At 48.5% G+C, this 20622-nt stretch overlaps 1 protein-coding gene across 5 annotated transcripts in view; it reads left to right on the plus strand.

Moving 5' to 3' along the window:
• Positions 1-20622, plus strand: part of TJP1 (tight junction protein 1) — a 147775-nt gene that overhangs the window by 79760 nt on the left and 47393 nt on the right. For all 5 annotated transcript variants that reach the window (XM_036232055.1, XM_036232056.1, XM_036232057.1 and 2 more), the window contains one exon: positions 13154-13210. In XM_036232055.1, the coding sequence (XP_036087948.1) occupies positions 13154-13210 (57 nt within the window). The remainder of the gene's footprint in view (positions 1-13153; positions 13211-20622) is intronic.

A 20622-nucleotide genomic window follows, 5' to 3' on the forward strand; every position in this document is an offset into this window, starting at 1 on the left:
TGATTATCCTTTTTCGTTTTTAATCTGTTTTCTGTCTCATGCTGTAGGCAAAAAAATTTTAATGTTTGAAAAAGAGCAAGTAAGTTATAAAGTACTAGGAGAAAATATAGGCTACTTTTAAATATGTATACTTGAGTTGGAAATGGGTCCTCTATAAGACATTAACTTAAGAAATAATAAAGGAAAAGGTTTTTATATGTGTGATATGCACCTCAGTTTGTGGACACGATGACCTTGATATAAAAGTACTCGGAGGCTGAAAGTAGGAATTTGAGGGTGGTTCTCTGTCTCCCTGAGGAATTGTTAATTATACAAGAAAACGGTATGAATAATAGGCACATTTCCACTGGTTGAATCACGCAAAGTGGCGGAAAGAAGTTTCAGTGGCTTCTGGATTTTCAAGCTGTTTCACTTTGGAGGAAGCAATAAAAGCTTAAATGTTTTCATTGTGTCTCAAAGATAGTACTTTTTTTTCTGATTATCTCTAAAATTATGTAGTTTAGTATGAAAATCATTTACAACACTTTTTACGAATGGATTTCTTAAATCGGGAACACTGGCGTTTCCATAATAGCTGAACATTTGGAAGTTAAGAACTGGTAGAAAACAGCTAAAATAATGAAGAAACTAATTGCAAAATTAGTTTTTATAGCCAGGAATTGTGTTCCGCGTGGCCATTATAATGTTTTATTTTTGGTACTTACTGATCAAGGAATATTTGTTTCTTATTGATTTAAAGGTAAACTGAAAACTCAGTGTGCTTGATGAGATTCACTTGATTACGGTTGTCAACTTTTAGTGAACTTTCTGTAGTAATTTTTCTGAACTTGCTAAGCTTGTACAGTGGTTATTCACCAGAAACATGTTACTAGTATTTAAGGCAAAAGGCTCTTAATACTTTTTGTCAGCAAGTTTGGCCTTTGAGACGTGCGTGGTTAAAGCTGTGATTTGTGACTTGCTGATAATCCTGACTGCGTTTGCAACTGCAAGACAGCTGCTTTCTAGTTGTCCTGCGTCTTTTTGTCGGATCCTGTGATGGCGCAGATTGTACCGCGTTGCCAAGGAAGACCCCTTTTCCCCCTCTCTCTCGCTCTCTTTAAAAATACTGATCTTTTCATGTTAGCAACTTGCAAACTTTTACTTCACATTCAAGAAAGCGGCCCATGGTGGCCATGGGTGAGGGGCGGAGGCTGGCCGCCGCTGTCGCTGTCACGAGCAGGGAGGTTGGCGCGGCCTGTGGCTCTCAGGCCGCGCTGCGCGCAGTGTTTCCTGTTTGCTTTGAAGGAAGAGATCACAGTGGTTTCGCTCGGTTCTTTCAGTCACAGGAGCGTGTACTGGCTCCGACTTTTCCTTGCTCTTTCATCTTTTTTTTCTATTTAGAGACCAGTGTAAACTCAGTACGGTTCTAAGAATAAAACCGAGTGAGTATAAATGAGACAGAGCACTCTGCTGCAAAGGAAAATGTATTTAAAAATAATAATTTTGGTGAAAAATTGAGAAATGTAATTCTGTTTCTTGACATTCCCTTGACATGATGAAAGTCGTTCCGCTGAAAGGCCATGAGTCTGGCTGCAGGTTCACGAGCAGTGCCCCCCCAGGCTTGTGCAGCTGTGTGCACAGGGACCCAGGGTGAGGGCCGAAGAGAAGCTAGTGGATTGAGCACAGTTCATTTTATTAATAGTGTTTAATTTTTTCTTTTTAATTATTATTTATGCCTACAGCACCTGGTCTTCCTAGGTGGTCTCCCATCCAAGTACTAACTAGGCGTGGCCCTGCTTAGCTTCCGAGATCAGACATCGGGCTTGTTCAGGGTGGCATGGCCATATAGACCAGGGACTGTGGCTCCACTGGGGCAGGAACCCAGGACCTTCTGCATGTAAAGCAGACGTTCCGTGCTGACCGCTACACTATGGAACCACGTACTATCAGTAGTGTTTTTGATTAAATGTTAAATAAGATTGAAAGATAGTTGTTCATGTCTAGGATATTTCTGAAATATTTGACTGGAACTTGCTTTGCATCTCTGAATTTTGAAAGAAAATCTTGAAAATCCTTATTATTTTAACAACTTTTAATTTTTAGGAAGAGAGACATAAGGATAGTTTACTGAGGTTTGAATTTACTCTACGATCGATGCATTTCATCACAGTGTTTTTAGTATGAGATAGCTGTAAAAATAGGCCTTTTGCTGTCTCTGGCCTCTAGTGCTTCTTAATTTATTTATTACAGAGAAGAGTGGCTTCAGGTTGCTCCTTTATGGGTTAGCCAGGTGCTTTATTTCCATTCCTTCCCAGCAGATAAATTGTTAATAACGAAAAGTACATGGTGAATACATGGGTAGAGAATTTCATTTTATGTTCTAAAACAAATGAGAATAAATGAACGCTTGGCTCTAGAGCAGAAGCCACTGCTTTAAAACACAAGAAAACCAGTGTTGCCAGAATTCAGGCCGGAAGACACGGCCTTTGAGAGTCATAGTGCTACAGCTCCGGCTGTCCTATGAGTAGCGACGAGCCTGGGTCCCAGGTGGCCCTTGGCTTTGGCTGGATCCAGCATGATTTTTTCCTTGGGCTGCGCTATATGTGTCGGGGTTGGCCCAGAGCATCATAACCCGCGCCGGCGCCGGCGGAACTCAGGGAAGCGAGCGGGCAGGTGAGCGCACACGCTCCTTGCTCCTTCCTGTTCTCCTGCCCAGAAGCGGGCGGAAATGAGCCGGGGGCGCTTTCTAAGGGTGTTTCTTAGGGACGTGAGTATAGTGTACACCTGGTGCAATTAAAGTGTTTCTTTTTTTGATTTGCTGAAATATCTACCTTGTTGTTTTTTCTTAATAGTGTACATTTCCTCAGAGTGACTGTTCACTTTTTTTGTTGTTTAGGACATTTCACTCTTTTAAATTGTCACTAATAATCTTTGGGCTTTGTACCATTTTTGACTACTGAATTAAATTTAATTTGTGATTAGCTCTCTTAAGTGAGTTCATAATTATCAAATCCGGGAGGATACCAGTAATGACTGATTTTTTTTGTCAGCGCAGCAAACGTTAATTGTGCACGTTCCGTCTCGGATCCCTGTTCTTCTAAAGCTCCTGGTGTTCCACCTGCTCTGTGCTGTCGTAATCACTTGCGAGATGTGTAATTCACTTTTCAGATCCAAAGAATTTGGACTGTTTACTCATAAGAAATAAATGTGAGCACGCTTGTTTACTGCATTCTGCTATGCTGTTTTGGGTGGGGAAGGTGACGGAATCATATCTAAAGCCTGGACTTGCTATAACAGATGATTGTCTGCATTTTTCTTTATTACTTTAAAAAGTATTTTAATTAAATCTGGGTATAGCTGTGTGTTTGATAAAAATATCAATAAGAGAAAATAGTTGAGAATTATAAAGTAATTAGAGTTTTCTTGTGTACTTAGAACTCCTTGGATGTGCTGATATGGCAAAGTACAGTATGTTAGGGCTTCCTGTGGTATTTGGGATCTAACAAGCTGTGAAATAGGTAACAGTTTGGATTTTTGAAACTGTGTTCTACATTCAACAGATGTTTATTGTGAAGCTGATATGTACCAGGCACTGTTTTAGATGCTGGAGATGGAGCAGTGAACAGATCTCTGTTCTCAGGGAGCATTTTAATGATAGCAACAAATATAAAATACAGTACATGGTGATAAGTGCTAGAATCCTTACATGCCATTTTTGCAATACCCATTTTGTAGCTTTTCTTTATGATTTTACCATGTAATTACGTAATCCATAAGCACTTTGTTTTGTCTGTGAGCTTTACACCACAGAATCTTCCAGTGTGCAGTCTGTTGTGTATGGCTGTTTGCTCAGCATCATCTTTGTTAGGTGATTGACGTGGGTAGCTGTGGTTCCTTAGTTTTCATTGTATTGGTGGGTGAAAATCCATTGTATGAAGGCTTCTTGGCCAAATTGGCTTCGGGACAAAATAATTTGAATTAGACTTGTGTTATTTTTTGGAGGAAAATATTGTATACCTCTCTCTAATGGGCCATAATTCGGTAAGTGTGTTCACTAGTCATTGGAGCTCTAACCACTGTGTAAAAGGAAGCAGCTGTCGTTGGTGTTCCTGTGATGTGTACCTTGAAAAGTCAGTTTTAGTGTCAAGGGCGCTTTATGACTCAGGTCTTATAATCCATCATCTTGAAGTGTGTTTTTGTAGGTATCCATTTACCTGACCAGTAAAAGCTACCATCAGTGAAATACATGCTTTGGACAAAAACAACTGAAAACAAGTCTGCTTTTCAGAGTATACTTGTAGGGAAATTTTCCCACGGTGTCATGTAAAGGAACTTTGGAAGATTTATTTCTTGGTTGTTTTTGTTTTTAACAGTGACGAATATTGGAAAATGTAGTTAAACAAATATCTACTGGGCCATACTTGATGCTGTGGCGTCTGTACAATCAGGACAGCAGCCGTGGCAAGTAGGTTTCCATCCTGGTTGTAAAACGAAATGTGTGTCAGTAGTAAATAACAGCCTTCTAATCCCGAACGCCGATCCTGCGGCAAGGACCAAACTGCATGTTCTATGTGCATTGTTTCATTGAGTCTTAACTGCAAGGCATGGTTCCCTCTGTTTTGTAGGTGAGGAATCCGGGGTCAAGCTTACCTGCTCTCGCTAACTGCACACCTGCTAGTACCTGCGCTTTACGTAGGTGCACATGTTCTAGCTTCCTGTGCTCTGAGGGCGTGTCTGAGGTGCTGTGAAGGGTGCTGGGTGAGTCTTCACCCATCGGGGCTCCTGTCCTGAGTCCTGTGAGCCCGGAGAGAGGGCCCGGGGCAGAGGGTGGGCGGGGCTGGAGGCGGGGCCTTTGCTGCTGTCCCAGGCCGCCCTTCCAGTGTTAAAGCAGGTAGTAAACCGGATTTCTGTGTGAATTGCCTTGACGGAAATGTTGTCAGCTGATTTCATTTTTTGTACCTCTTTTATTGTGAAAAGTACGAGAAACACATGCAGGTTATCAGATTACCGTAAAGTGAGCACCCGTGTAAATGCCAGCAGCGTCAAGGGCTAGGACGTGGCTGGCGTCTCAGAAGCGCCGCCGCCACGCGCCTCTTTGTCATGACGCCCCCTGCTGTGTGCTGCCGCAGCCCCGGTCCTCACCACAGATGCGTGTGCCATGACCGTCCTGTGGACACCTGTCCTCCCCCCGGCAGCCAGGATTCAGGCTGCTTTTAAGACTCATGTGTTGTCGCCTGTGGATCCATTCATCCCTGCCGGGTGCTGTTCTTTCGTGTGAACGTGCCACGCTGTGTTTATTCCGCGGTTGGCAGACATGGACCTCTGGGTCACCCCTCACCTCGGCTGTCGGGGACGGCGCTGCGTGCGCCCGTGCGCCTCACCCGGGGAGTGCACGTGCCACGTGCTCAGCGGTGGCTTTGCTGCCGGCTCCTTCGGTGTGTCCTCAGCCTTCATACGTGATGGCTTTTCCGAGAGGCTGTACCCGTTACGTCTTGACCGTCGGTGAGTGCGGCTCCGTCCGCTGCCTTCTCAGTACCCGGCGTCACCAGTCGCCGATTTAGCCTCCAGGGTGTCTTTGGCCAATGCTAGTGCAGTTTTAACGTGCAGTTTGACGTGCCGAGGTCGAGCGGCTTGTCACGTCTGGCCTGCTCGGTGTTCGTCCGCTCGTCTTCGGGGTTATCTCCTTGCTGACTCACCCCGCAGTTCTGGACACGAGCCAGCTGACGAGGCGCGCGTGGGTGCGGCGCAGTCCCGCTGGCTCCCTCCCGACGGTGTCTTCACGAAGGGAAGTTCTCACTTTGACCGCGGTGTGAGCAGGTGGCACAGAGAAAGGCCACGAGGGAAGAGCGATGCAGGAGAGGGGCCTGTCGGCCAACCAGACCTGCAGAGAGAAAAGCGAGGTAAAATACGGACTGCAGAGTCACTGTGGAGCCGCCTGAGCCCTTGTCAGTTCCTGCGTTTAGGCCCTGGACTCTGGATCTTGGGTCCAGCACTTACTGGCTGTTTTCTTGTCTGTGGAACGCGGCTGATAACAGCGCCCGTCTAAGGGCGGCCGAGCTCTGGGCCCAGCGCCCGGCGCGTCGTCAGCTACTGCGTTAGCTGCATCTTAAAAACATGGTAAGTGAAGCCTGTCTTAATCCCTGAGAAGAGGCCTGCAGGAGTGAGAGGGTGTGTGTGTGTGAGTGTGCATGTGTGCGCGCCCGTGCACCCGCACATGTGTACAGATGTTTCATTTGTGTGTGTGTTTTTGGGGGGGGGGGTTGTATTTGATCCCGATAGAAGTCGGCCTGTCTGTTATGAGTCCCAGCCCAGCAAGTTGTGCTGTGGGCTCCCAGAGGGTCCTGGAGCTCCTAGACACCCCTGAGAGGTGACAGGCGCATCCAGTGGCAGGTGCGGCGTTTGGATGGATGGATTAGGGATCGGAGATTAAAGACTATTTCAGTCCAGCGCCCCTGGCTCAGTCGGGCCTAGTGGGTCGGTGTGGCAGGTTTAGCGTGTACTCCGAGCACCTCACCTTCCTCCTTGTCCCATCTGTGCTTTCTGCTGTTGATGCCCTTCCCCCAGCGCGCATACACACACACACACACACACGCACACACGCACACCTCTCTGCATTCCTCTCGTAGCCTCCTAAGTCCTATCAGACCCCACCTCCCTGACAGTCTGTTCTGCTAAAGTGATCTTTTCAGAATCCAGGTTTGATTAGTCCTCCCACCCGCACCCCCGCGCCCCAGCGCAGGCACGCGAGGGCACACACACACACACACAAACACTCATGCTGACACTCCTGAGTGAAATCCACCACATGGTCGCTGAGCTGCTGCCGGCTCGTTTGGCCGTGGCCTGCCCTTGTGGCTTCGCCCAGTGTCCCCCGCCTCCGGCCCTCTGTGCTCACACTGCGCTGTCCTTTCAGTCCTGGCAGATCCTGCGCGTCCTGCCAGGGGCCTCTCAGTTCCTCTCGTGGCGCTGTTTTTCTATTTTTCTTTTCTTTTGGTAGTACTTATTGATCATCCAGTTCTCCCCCAGACTGTTAGCGCCGTGAGAGCAAAGGTCATGCGGGCCGTGTCCTGCCCCTCACAGAGCATGTCCCCATGGCTGGCACCTGATGAACTCTGGGCGGGGCCGGGCCCCTGCGCGTGCTCCCTCTGTCTGCCAAGCGCTCGCCCCTGGCCTCACTTGCTAGCGCCTGTCCCGTTCTTGGCCACAAGGGCCGGGCCCGAACCTGGAAACCAGGCCGGACTCGTCTTTCGGCTCCCTGTGCCGGCCCATTACTGCGCTTACAGCTCACTCTCACGTCTGCCGGTCACCTCGCTGTCCCTCCTGGACTGCAGTCACCCTTTGCCGTTGCTTGCTCACTGGTAACAGCCCAGCTTAAGCTCCGCCTGGAGACCCCCAGGGCCGGCTCTCTCTGCTTTCCAGAAGGGGACGCAGCTCCCGGAGGAGCCAGCTCCGGCCCCGGGCTCCGCGGCCTGGCCTCTCGGTTCTGGCGGTCTTGGTTCGGGTCTTTCCTCGGTCAGTAATTAATTTCTAGTTCCCCCCAGTTGCTGTACCCTGACTGTGTCCCCTGTTGCTTAATGAACGTGAGCGCTCTCCCCACGTGTTTGTGGGCCCTTTCCGTATCTGCTGTTCGCCCGTCGCTTCTGGGGTCGGACTTTTTTGTATATCCTGGGGATGAATGCCGAGTCAGGTGCATAGATATTATCACGTTACTTTGATTACCCAGCTTTACTTGAAAATAAGTGACGTTGCTTCTTGCTACAGTGTATGGGAAGTCTTATGTTTTCACCTAAGTGGCACATTTCCTTCTGTCCCATGGAACCTGGACCACTGCCACCTCAGTGGCCGGGTTGTCAGCCGCAGGGTGCCTGGTGCTGGAGCCAGCGGGAGGCCCCTCATAGAGAGTGCCCAGGCCAGGCTTAGCAGTTGAAACATAGCTTGTCTGTCACCTTTTCACATAAGCATTTCGTGATTTGTTGAAAGTAGTTCTATGAGCACGGTGGAGAAGGGAGGCTGGCGGTAAAGCAGTGTGCCCTGCAAGCCGCCATGTGTGGTCTGTTTTCCATTGCTTGGTTGTGTGAGTGTCAGGCTTTTTGGTATTTCTTATTTAGAAACTAACATCATATTTTAACCTTCTCCTTCGGTGGTCAGTTACTAAGTTGTAGCACACTTAGGTTCTTTGTTCCCGTTTGTATTCCGTGCTGGATCTCCCACCCCTTTGTTCGTTTCAGTGGTGTTTTTTGTTTGGTTGGTTTTGTTTTTGATATGTGAAGGACATACATCATGAAACAGTTCTCTGGTTCTAAGAGTCAGAGCAACTCAAAATGATACACTCAGAAATCCCTGCCCCTTGTCATCCGGCTGCCCGATCCCCTTTTCCCTTCCAACCTGAGAAGATTGAAGGGTCTTCATCCGTCTTCAGCCATTACAAAATGTCAACCCAAGAATAGTTTTATTTTTGATAACTGGAACTGTCCCTGATGAGAATTCTTCAATGTTTAATGTACATGTCATGGTCACTTATTTAACTTGATATTCTTTCACTTTGATCCTAGGACAGTGGTAAATATAGCGATTTATCTGTGAACTTATATTTTAAACAAACCTCCAGCTTTCATAAAAAAAATTCCAGGTCCGCTTCTGTCTTTCTCCTGACTCTTAATATTTTCTATTTATAGCCATCTCTTGCTTTGTTTTCTAAATGTCAGCTCGGGGCTGAGCACAGTAACGTATTTGACAACGTAACCGGTGCTGAGTGTGATGGGGCGGTGGATGCTAAACTTACTTTCAGCCGAGGCTGGCGTTCTGCAGCCGCCATGCTCTTACTTTGGTCGTTGCTTTAATTCTAATGTCTAACGAGTTCTTGTTTTTGAGAAGTGGTTGAATCCATAAGTGTCTCTCAAGATCTCTCTTCATTTGACTTTAGTTGTTGTTGTTGTTACTATCTCTTGGACATCTGTCTCCACTTTGAGAGTTTACATGGGAGCCCTTCAGACAAATCCAAATGTGTATTTCCCCACCTTTTAACACATACACTAGTCTCTCTTTGTACTCGGGCATAGTGATGATCACAAATTGCAATTAAATGAAAGTTGTGAACAGGCAGGGGTCACCTGTTCAATTTTCTTAAACTTAGGTTGTAGTTAAGTTCCTGGCTCTGCCTCATCTCAGTGGGTGATCTTGCTTTCTATTTTTGATGGAAAAAAGCTCAAAACAAAACAAAACTGCTTTAGAGAGCAGAATTCAGAAAAAAACTTCCCGTAGCGTCTCTGGTTACAGAGAGAACCCAGAGAGAGCTTTTTCGGTGAGTCGCTCAGCTCAAACCCACTCACTGTCCGTACTCTTCCTGGTTTTCACTGTGACTTGCTAACTGGTCTCTGGGCCTCAGACGCGTCTCCCACGAGCAGCCCCCAGGAAGAGTTCCGACTGGACTTTCCGGTCGCCCCAGCTGCCTTCGCGGTTTCCTGCTGACTTCAGCGTCCTCAGCGTTACCAGGCCTGTCGTTGGTGCTCCCAGCTCCTCTCTACCCTGTCTGTGTCCCACGCGTCCTGCGATTCAGCTTGCAGCTTCGGCAGCATGCTGACGTGCTGGTCCTCCCCCACCCCTCCTGGCCATCCTGCAGGCGTAAACTCCAGCGCCACTTTTCCAGGGATTCTGTCTCTGCATGGTGGGCGGAGCCCGCCCTCCCCCGCTGACCGGGCCCCATGTGCCTCTATGTGGTGTCCAGGCCGCCCCCTCGATCCCCTAGGGAGGGAGAGGGACCTGTTTTGGTCTCCACGGCACTCAGGACTTCTGATTAATGTTTGTTGAGTGAATTAGTGCATAAACGAAGGGGGCATTTTTTAAACGACAGCCATGAGGGTGGCGTGTGCGCCTGCGCCTCGCCATGACGTTCATGCTCTGTGAGTTCCCTTTATTTGGGGAGCGCGTGCATCGTTCTGGTTGGGGTTTGGGCTTCTCCCCGTTCTGTGTCCGCAGTTCTTGCGTTCTCCTGCCTGTCTCCATCTGATTTCTAGTCAGCCCGGGAGGACAGTGGAACTGCCTGAAACTGGGCCCCGAAGCCCAGCAGGAAGCCCCTCCTACGTCAGTGGCCCGGGGCGCGTCTCTGCCAGCTGGAGCCGAGGACAAAGCAGCCACACAGTCCGGGCAGACTCTGAAGGGCAGCGTTAGGAAGTTGTGGCGACCGACTTAGAGGTGTCCGCAGAGGCGGGCCCCACGGCCCTCGTGTCGGGCCCTGTGGGTTCGGGGTCGGAGGCTTGTTTGCTGTCACCAGAGTTACAGCCGAAGGGAACCGTGGAGCCAGAAAGTTTCCTCTGGCTCCCTAACTTTATAGGTAAGGAAAACTGAGGTCACCACCCTAGCTAGTGGCAGCTTCGGGCTCTGATCTCAGCATTTCTGGCCTGGTCCATCCTCTGCCGAGCAGCATTTTTCAGGGTCACTCAGGAGCGGTTGTGCCGGCATCGCGCTTAGAGAAATGACGCATCCTCCTTGGTCTCCCACCGCCCGACATGCTTTAAATTACCAGAGCTTCGTGCAGGTTTCCGAGAGCTTTACCGCAGGGAGCTGCTCTGCCCTCCGCCGTTCGTTACTGGTTTATGGTACAGCAGAGTTGGAAGACTTGCAGGGTGGGTAGGCGGACCCCGACAGCCAGGGGCGCGACGCAGGCACACGGCCCCTCGGCGCGCAGCCCTCCGCGCCGCTTCGCCACGGAGGGAAGCCCAAGGCAGAGTCCCGGTTAAAATGGGGAATCCATTCGTTCTGGGTTTGGGGGTTTGTCTGACTGGCAGGGCGTCCCCACTCTCGGTTTGGATCACGCGGGGCAGGAGCCCGCCCGCCGTTGCTGCGGGGTTCGGTCTCACCGGGCAGCGGGGCACCGGGGCACCGGTCACCCCTGGAGGAGGCCGCTGGGTTGGTCAAGACGTGAACTTCTCTGATCCCTCCAAAGAAGGAACGTACCAATTTTGATGAGAATGCTGAGAACAGTTGTTTTACTTTTTTATTTTTCCCCACATCTTCTACAAACAAAATAAGTTAAATTTCTCTAACTCACTCCTCTCATTAATGCATGGACCCCCTACTAACAGGCGAGTGCTTTTTATGGTTAACAATAAAGCAAAGTAATTTCTTAAATATGATTTGGTTTTTCTAAAGCTAAGTTAAAAACAGATATTTGAAGATTTAAATGGGATTTGGTGAATGTGATTTAAAACACTTTGGCAGTTTATTGTGACTCGGAATAGAGAAAGGAATGCAAAAAGGTAAACTTCCTAATGAAAAAATGTCACCCATAATCCCTTTGCTTGGAAGGTGATTGGTGTCAAAAATCGATGTTCTGTGTGTCCTTCGAATCTTTTCCCACTTGTGTCTAAACAAAATGTAGGAGACAGTGTATAAGCGCCTTCATAACCTGTCAACGTTAAATGAGTTTCCCCCCTTGGCGAATGTTCTCTGAAATGAAACAGCGTGTGGAGCGTGTAAGCTCTGTTGAACCGGAGGCCCTCTTCGGGCTGGTGGCTGCTCCCAGGGCAGGGCAGGGCAGGGCAGTGGCACCCACAGCAGCGAGGTTAACTAGGCCGGAGGCGGTGCTGTGGGGGCTGGGCGGGCTTCGCCGGCAGAGCCAAGCCAGCAGTTCTGGTCCAGTAAGCCAGCTAGGATGGGACGAATGGCAATTGCTGCAGATATTTTTGTCATGTGCGTTTAAAGTGGGACTCTCGGTGTTTGGTACAGTCACTTATGTCATCATTGCTTCTAGCCATCGAAGGAATTTTGTTTCAGTACACTAAATTCTGGTCAATTTTTGTTAAAAAACCAACAAAACAGCTTTGTTTCCAGCAGAGGTCTCATTAAAGGAAGGTTTCCCTGCACCGGATTGGAAGGTTGAAACAAAATGCAGGCGAGGTTGTGGCCCTCGTCTGTGGGGTGAACAGAGAGACCCTTTCTCTCCTCGCCCATTCATCCACGGGAAAGTCAATCCAGTGGCTTTGATTTGGGGAAGCAGGGTTTCGGCACAGGGCTGTTTTCTAAAGCGGCATCGCTCTTCAGTTACAGCTGCTGTGGGGAGGAGAAGCGGCCCCTGGCACCTTGTAGGCCTCGTGATGCTGGTGACAGCGGTGTAGACGCAGCCGGGTCTCCTTGTGAAATGGGCATTTGTAACAGTGGGTACCGAGTGCCGTCCTGGGAACACCCTGCTCAGCATTCTCCCCTCCACCCTAACTTTTGTTAGCTCTGAAAAGGCCTTTAAAGCAGTTTTGTTTTTAAATATCTCTGTTTGGGAGCCCCAGTTCCACAAAGTGGTAACAGCAAGAGACTGAATTACTTTTAAGCCTCCAAGAGCAGTCAACCAGTTTATAACATTTATTTTGAGTTCATTAGTGCTCGTCCCTTGGATAGGAATTTCTCTCTCTCTGTCTCTCTTTCTCTCTGGTAAGTGTTTCTTGACAGATGGACCAGAGCCACACACCGTGGTTTGAGTTGTCCCTTTACTGGAGCCTGCAGTGCTCTTATTTTATGGTGATTCTTGGGGTGTGTGCGTGAAGGGGGGAGTTCGCTTTTCCTGTGTGTTTGTGTGCAGTAGGGTACTAGAAATGCCATTTTTTTCCTTAGGGTTATAAACAAAGCTTGGAAAGACAGTTCTGTAGTGAAACTGTAAACAGGTGGCGAGTGGTGTTTAACAATGATATTAAAGCAACCATTGAACAGACCTATCACATGGTCTTATCTGGTTCCCTGTGGCTGTCTATGTGTAATTACTGAGGTCAGAGGCTTGACTTTTCCCGGCACAAGGAATGTAAAGGAATGCTTAAAATGTTCTGTGCATGAAGGTATCGTAAAATAATGCTATCCCAATTTCTGTTCTTTTCTATCTGATGTTAAGTATAAAGTTGAAGAAGTAACTGGAATACTGGTTTCAGCTGGCAAGAAATGAACATAGAGCGGCATCTGTCCAGATCCAGTTAAAAACAGAGGAAGTTGCTGTGTGTAGTTTCCTGTCTCTTACAGCAGAAACAAAGGCACAAAAACCTTCCATGAGCATTAAGCTCCTTCCAGAGTCTCTTGTATTAATAGTATGAATTTCGGGATTTTAGTGTGCTGAATTGTTTGCTAGATGTTTTCACTCACTTTATTAAAGACATTTTCTTAAAAGATAAGTGACTTTGTTTTTCTTTTCCTTTATCAGAGCACGGCGATGGAGGAAACGGCTATATGGGAGCAGCACACGGTGACGCTTCACAGGGTAGGTTTCTGCTGCAGTAAATGATGTGTGTGTGACTCAGGATACGGGCAGCTTTGGAAAACAATAGAGAAAAGCCAGATGTCAGGAAGCCAGAAGAAAGGGGAGAACTTTTCTATATTCCTTTGTTTAAAATTAGAATTGCAATAAATTCTTTATTAAGGTCAGAAGTGAACATGATTACTTTTTCATATATCCTTTTGGTGGTTATTTGTATATTTGCTATTTTTATTCCTGACTTAAGAAATTAATTGATTTTTTAAAAAATTTGATCGAAGAGTACTGTATGTCGTGTAAGTTGTAAACTGCTTCAGCTTTTCTGAACACGTGTGCCCGTACTGCAGGCTCGGGGTTAAGGTGACACAGGTCGTGGGGGCCATGACCTCTGACGAGACGCTTGCGGACCTGACGCTTGCGGATCCGAGCTCCTGCTGGGCGGTCGCCGTGGGCAGAGCGCGGAGGCAGCAAGCCGGGTGGGAGGGAGCTTCGGTGGCAGTGGGGCCGCCCTGCGTTTGGACCCTGGCTCTGCCTCCCCCTTCTCCAGCTGTGGTGTCCCCAGATTTAAAATGGGGCTCATGGCACCTGCGGATGCTGGCAGAGGGTAGTTTCCTCCATGATCCTCCCTTCTCCTCCCCAAGTCCCGTTCTCCTTAGGGAATGAATCGAAAGAGGCTGGAGAATATTTACATGCCTTTGCTTACCCTTCCCGCCGGCTCCCCACATCCCTGGGAAAAGGAAAGGGGAAGAGCTTGTCCCTGAAGCCAGCCCCAATCCTCTTGGGAATGTGGGCCTTTGCACATAGTAGAAAACAGGCAGGTCAGTTATTGAAAACCAATTTCTGGTAAGATGTAGTAGTCATTTATGTTTCCCAAAACGTTAAATCATTAAGTGATACTAAACTGTTAATTTATAAAGCTAAAATATGGCTTCTGTTCGTTTGAAAAAGGTAGCATGTTTCAATCAGATTAAACATGTTAAATAACTTCATACCTCATAATTGTTTTTAATTGGCTGGTTGTGATGTAATAATTTGGTATTATTTTATCACTGCATTTATTTTCTGAACACCATTACTATTTTCATCGGTCTGATTTCCATACAATGAAAGCCATCCTTCATGCACAGTGCTGAGTTTGACAGACCTGTGCAGTCACACAGCCGCCACTACAATCAAAATACAGAACCGTCCACCCCCCCACCCCCCGAAACATCCCCGTGGGCCCACTGTAGTCAGCCCTGTCCCCTCACTGCCAGCACTCAGCAGCACAGATGTGCTTTCTGTTCCTGTACAGAGCGTGTAGCCTTTTCCAGAATGTCACGTGGGTGAGCTCATGAGACGTGCAGCCTTTGAGACTGCTTTCCCACGCTCAGCCTAACGCACTTGAGGTTTCCCCCTGATGTTTCCGCACCATTAGTTTTGTTTTGTTTTGTTTTGTTGTTAGTGCCTTCTTATTGCTGAGTAGCATTCCATCGTATGATTGTGTTAATTTGCTTATTAGTCCTTCTCCGTTTTTGATACATTGGCTCATTTCCAGTTTTGGGTAATTGAATCGATCTGTTCTGGCGTACAGGTGTTTGTATGAACATAACTTTTCATTTCTCTTGGGTAAATGCTAAGGCATGGAATTGCTGTGGGTCGGACGGAAAATGAACTTTTCACTTATAAGAAACTGCCGAACTGGCTGCGCCGTTTTGCATCCCCACCGGTTAAGTATAGAACCGACCCTTGACCTTGGTCGTTTGGGTTTTTTGGTTTCTTAATTTGAGCCACGCCAATAGGTGCGCAGTGGTGTGTCCTTTTTGCTTTAGTTGCCAGTTCTCTAAAGACTAACGATGCCCCGTGCCTTACACACTTGCTTGTCATCCATGTGTCTTCTTCGGTAAATGTGTTCAAATCCTTTGCCCATTTTTACTTGGGTTGTTTTCTTATTACCGAGTGTTTTTTTTTCCAAATTGTAAAATACACATAATAATATTTACTATCTGTTCAAGGCCTTTGCCCATTTTTTAATTGGGTCATTCATTTTTTGGTTGTCGAGTTATAGGAATTCTTTATATATTCTGCATGTCAACCCCTTATCCTGATATGACTTGCAGATACTTTTCCCCAGTCTGTGGGCTGCCTTCTCACTCTGTCGATTGTGTCGTTTGGTGCACAGAGGTTATCAGTGAGTTTCGAGACTTCTTTATTTATTCAGAATTCAAGGTGTTTACCAGATACTGTTTTACAAATAATTTTCCCGTCTGTGGCTTGCTGTTTTCCTTCTCTGAATAGTGGCTTTTGCAAGGATCACATAAATTGATAAAGTGGCTTTTAGTTGTGGCTTTTATCAAGCACACTTTTCATTTCGTGTCTGAGATGTTTCCTCAGAACCCAAGATCGCAAAGATTTTTTTCCTGTGTTTTTTTACTAGAGGTTTTGTTGGACTTAAATTTTGTGTATGTCGTGGGATTTGGGCAAAGGTGGTTCTTTTTAATGTGAATATCCGGTGTTAGAGCAACCGTTTGTGCGAAGATTCCCCTTTCTCCATTTCTTTCTACCTTTGTCTGTTGTGATCTGTGAATCTGTCTTTCTTCTGCCAGTTACTTCTGCCTTGGTTACTGTAGCTTTAAGTGTAGAAGTCACGTAGTGTGACTCCTCCAAGTTTATCTTTAAAAAACAAAAATTGTTTGGGCTATTCTAGTTCCTTTGCCTTTCTATGTAAATTTTAGAGTAAGTTTCTCAAATAAAGAACGTCTGCCTGGTTGTCTTTGGGATTGCAGCGAACCTGTTCCTGCGGTGTCTTTGTCCGGAGCTGGCCTCAGGGAAGGCTGCCTGCCTCCAAGCCGTCGCTGGGGAGAATCTTCTGCGTGTTCTCTGGTGCAGTCCGTGTGTCACTGGCCTTGTCTCTTCTTAAACGTTTGGTGGCGTTTCAGCAGGGCAGCCACCTGGCCCTGGAGTCTTCTTCGTGGGAGGCTTTTAGCTTTGGTTGTTTGTATCTTTCAAAGTATCTGCGCCTTTCATCTAAGTAGTCGAATTTACCAACATAAAATCATTAACAATATTCCCTTCTTTTATAGTTTTAGGATCTGTAATGAGGTCTCTTTTTTTAAAAAAAAAATTACAGTTTATTATTTTTTTCATACCATATGTACACAATTTTTTTTAACATTTATTTATTTCCCCCAGCCCCCTCCCTTCTGGTAACTGAGGTCTCTTTTTTTCTGTCTGATGTTGGTAATGTGTGTCAACTTTTATTTCTTGGTCTGGCTAGAGGTTTAATGGTTTTGATTGATCTTTTCAAAATACCAGCTTTCGTTTTCATTTATAGTCTTTGTTTTCTGTTTGATTGATTTCTGCTCATATTTCAACATTTCCTTCTCATGTTGGGCTTAAATCATTCTTTTTATAATTTCTTAAAGAAGCTAGATCATTTTGAGACCCTAGGTGTAATTTGAGTATTGTCACATTACATTTGTTTATCCTAATACCTTTTCATTTTTAAATAAACAAAACAAAATAAGACAAATTAGCTAACATGTGTTTCTCCTTTCTACTATTTTGCCTGAGTTTGTTAGGAATTTAGTGTGAGGAAATATAGTGTGTTTTCTGCAGATTTGAATCTCATAGCTCAGGTAAAGGAGGAAAAGATCTTGAGTGTTGATAAAAGTCTGATGTTGTTCCCAGCGTCCTCCCAACTCAGCACGGCCGGCACGTGCCGGGGCGGGTCCGAGAGCCTGGGCTGGGCGCTGGGTGCTGGGTGCGAGTCTCCTCTGTGCTGCGGTTTCCTTCGGTTGTGGGCAGGGCGCCCGCCCAGGGCAAAGCGACAGGAAGATGCGTGCAGAGCAGACGAGTCTGCTGTTTCTGACTCTGCGCGTCTGTGTCAGCTGTCGTGCTAGGGACGTGGAGCTGTGTTGCCTCTGGGCCTTGTCAGAGAGAGACTGTGACAGGATGGAAGTCCTAACAACCATCCCTCCAGGAATTGTTTTTGAAGGTTTTTTAAAAATAGCCCTGTCACGGCCGGCATGGTTCAGCTGGCTTCATTCTCGGAGGCCGCGGCGGACTCTCACACGCGCCGACCTCCGCTGTTCCGAGCTGCCCCGGAGTCACAGTGAGACCGGCCGGAGCAGCGTCAGCAGACGACTGCGGGGCAGAGCCAGAGGAGAAGTCGTATTTCAGGCCTCGCGGGCCATAAATCTGTCGCGACGACGCAGCTCTGCGTCAGGGTGCAGGAGCAGCCTCCGTCGCCACGTGCGGTGTGGCTGGGTTCCCGCAACGCTTTCTCTGCAGAGCGGGGGCCAGCGGGCCGTGTGTCCGGCCACGGCTCCGGGGTGGCGCCGTGCGGCCGACCGGGATGGGGCCAGCTGGCATTTCACAAGACGTCCCCATTCGAAGTGGCGGGCCCTGCCTCTGCGTCGCAGTTCCGAGAGGTCGGCAGGCGTGGGGAGGTCACTCCCGAGGCGAGCAGGGGGTGTCGAGTGATGGCAGCAGTTCAGGTGGCGACCGGAGACCGGGCTCCTGGGGCGGGAGCCTGCCGTGGACCTGCCGTGCGCGGGCCGCCAGGCGACGGCAGGCCCCCGTCCTTGGCGTCTGGTGCTGGTCAGGTACCTGTCAGGTGGCGGTAACGGTGGCGTCTGATGCTGTCGGTTCCTGTCAGGTGGCGGTAACGTCTTTGAAAAGATTAAAATCCTGTGGGTGAAAACGTCCTGCTGCTGCTGTCAGGGGTGACGTGTGACACGCTCCCACGTGGATCCAGTCCTGTCTGCCTTCTCAGAGGGCGTGGTCTTTGTCCGAGAGCCCTGGGAGCTCCAGAAACCCCGTCATTATTCAGGGCCCAGTGACTCAGGTGCGCCACCCTGTGCCAGCACCATGCGCTCCCTGGAGCTGCGTCAGAGAGCAAACGAGGCAGGACGCGACCGCGTGGGCTGCTCCGTCCCCCGGTCCTCAGCGACAGATGGGTGGACTTACCTCCGTTCGTCGTCTGCCCCGCCTCCCGCTGTGGCATTTCCCTTTTGTACGTCCCTTCAGCTTGACACTTAGTTAAAAGCCTTGCGCAGCCTGATTCCCCGTTGGCCCGTGTGGCAGCCTGTCCAGTAGCAAAACGACACACAGCATGTGTGCGGCTCAGAGCGCTCCCGTCTTCACGCTGAAAATGCAAAATACAGGTCAGGTTAACTTTGTAACAGGCCTCATTCAGCTCAGCGTGTCCAGACTGTCACTTACGACATGCAGTCAGGATTCTAGAAGGTGCCATGCCATCCTTTTCACGCAGAGTCTCGCAGAACCCCTGCGCGTGCACTGGAGTGCGCGGCCTCGGCCCGCTCGTGTCTGACGACTGTCACTGGTCCGTGCACGTGTGCCGCTCGAGAGGGCGTTGCGTCCACAGCATCCTGCGTTCCAGCCCTCGGCCACTGCGACACGCACCCTTCCGCCAGCATCAGGCCTGCTCTCTCAGAAGATGCACGTGGTTCTCTAGTCCTTCGAGGGATGGAGTAAATGCTCAGGAAGGAGCTGGTCGTCTCTGCTTACATTCCATAAACACTTTTTAGATTTAAAACGAAATCTGGCACATAAACGGAAGGGGCATTACATTCTCAGTCCAAAGATGGTTTCGAGTTCCAGCTCTCTTGGGGCATTTCTAGAGCTTTCTGCGACTCAGTGTACTCTGTGCCATTGTTAACACTTGTTCACAGAGGGTTCTGTAAAGTGAAGAGTGTGCAGCATTCACGGTGCACCCTGTCAGGGGGAAGGGTGGCCGGCCTCCTTGCGTGCTCACCCAGGGGTGAGTAGCGACCTCATTTCTGTCACACACCAGTTGGAGCAACTCCAGTTACATAGGGTTCTTCCCGTCCCTTGTCTTGGAACAGCTTTATTGGAATATAATTCCCATGTCATAAAATCACCCTTGAAAATGTCCCATTCAGTGTTTTTGTATATTCATGGTTGTGCAGCCATCAGCCACAGTTTTATAACATTTTATCACCCTAATCGAAGAGGGTTTTCACTTTAAAGAGAGATGGGGAAAAGTGAACAAAGCGCCCAGCGTCACTCAAACCTGTTTTATCTGGACGAGGGCGTTCAGGCCCACAGAGGTTCCGTGTGAGTCTTAACGGGCGAGTAGTAGGACACATGGGCCCGGGGCCTTCTGACTTCGTCTGTGGAAAGGAAGTGGGAGTGAAGGGTTGCCGAGGGTCCTCTTACTTGTCAAATGGTTGATGCCTGCGGCGTCCGCCATGCACACACGGTGAGGACAGACCTGTGAGGTGCTTGGAGGTTTGAGGGAGAGAGGTCAGCTGCAGTCAGTGAGGAAATGGGACTGGGCTGTTCGCTGGCCGTAGGGTTTGGGCACGGAAAAATGGGAGAGAAGGCAGAAGGCGCCGCGGGGGTCTCTGAAGGGCACAGAGACGGGTCTGGAGAGGAGGCTGCACACACGTCTCTGCAGCCAGATCAGCCTTCCAGAACATCTCTTCTCCTTTTTCTTTCTTTTGTTTTTAAATAAGGCATCAAGAAATGCTCTAACGTGAGTGGGCAGATCGCCGTAAGAGGCCAGCTAGCGAACAGGCCGCTTCATGGGCGTAACTGCTCGGTGCCGGCCGTGCGTGATGACGTGTGCGGGAGTGGGCGTGGCTCGTGTCTGGTAACACTGACTGTGAGGTGCGTGTTTCTGCTGGGCAGAGGCAGAAACACGTAAGTTCCTGCCGCTCACAGCTGATCAGTGGTCTCAAAAGGGTGAAATACGGTGAAAGGAAAAGCCTTTGATGCTTCTGTTCAGAAGTGTAACCGTGCGTGCACACGCAGATAAATGAGATCATCCCCTGCTGCTTTCCCCCGCTTTCCCCCGCCACCATCACAAAGCATCATCTGGGACGTTCTCTCATTAAACTTTTACAAGTGGACTATGTTTTGACACACCGAGAAATTTACATGGCAAGGGCGTATGAGGGAACAAATGGGCTGTTCTTCTGCATTTCTCTAGAAAGCCCCTTGGGGAAGGCACCTCGTTGGTCTTTTCATGAGCCCAGCACAGAGCAGAGGATGGCCTCGGATTAACACTCAATCCGTCCCTTTCGGTTTTGATTACTGGAAGCAGCATTAAACGTTTTTTTGCACGTGCTAGTCCTGTTCCTCTCCCCATTTAAAAAAGTGGGTTCACCATGTCTACGTCATAGTTTGTTACGTGAGTCATTTTGCTCTCGAATCCTCATTGACTCGTTTCTCTAAGTGTACATTCACGGCCTCCCAGCCTTCCTCTCTGCGTGTCCCGTCACTTTGATTGTCAGAGCATCGCTCCCTGTTAGATTCCTCAGGGATCGTGGGAACGTCCCCGCGTCCCGGCTCGCTGGGCTGCGCCCGTTTATACGTGGAGCTCTGTTTCACTGGACATGAAATCCTTGGCTCAGTGTTCCCGCTGAGTGTCTTTAACTGTGTTGTCTTTG

Source organism: Rousettus aegyptiacus, unplaced genomic scaffold (assembly GCF_014176215.1).
Source record: "Rousettus aegyptiacus isolate mRouAeg1 unplaced genomic scaffold, mRouAeg1.p scaffold_m13_p_14, whole genome shotgun sequence".
NCBI lineage: Eukaryota > Metazoa > Chordata > Mammalia > Chiroptera > Pteropodidae > Rousettus > Rousettus aegyptiacus.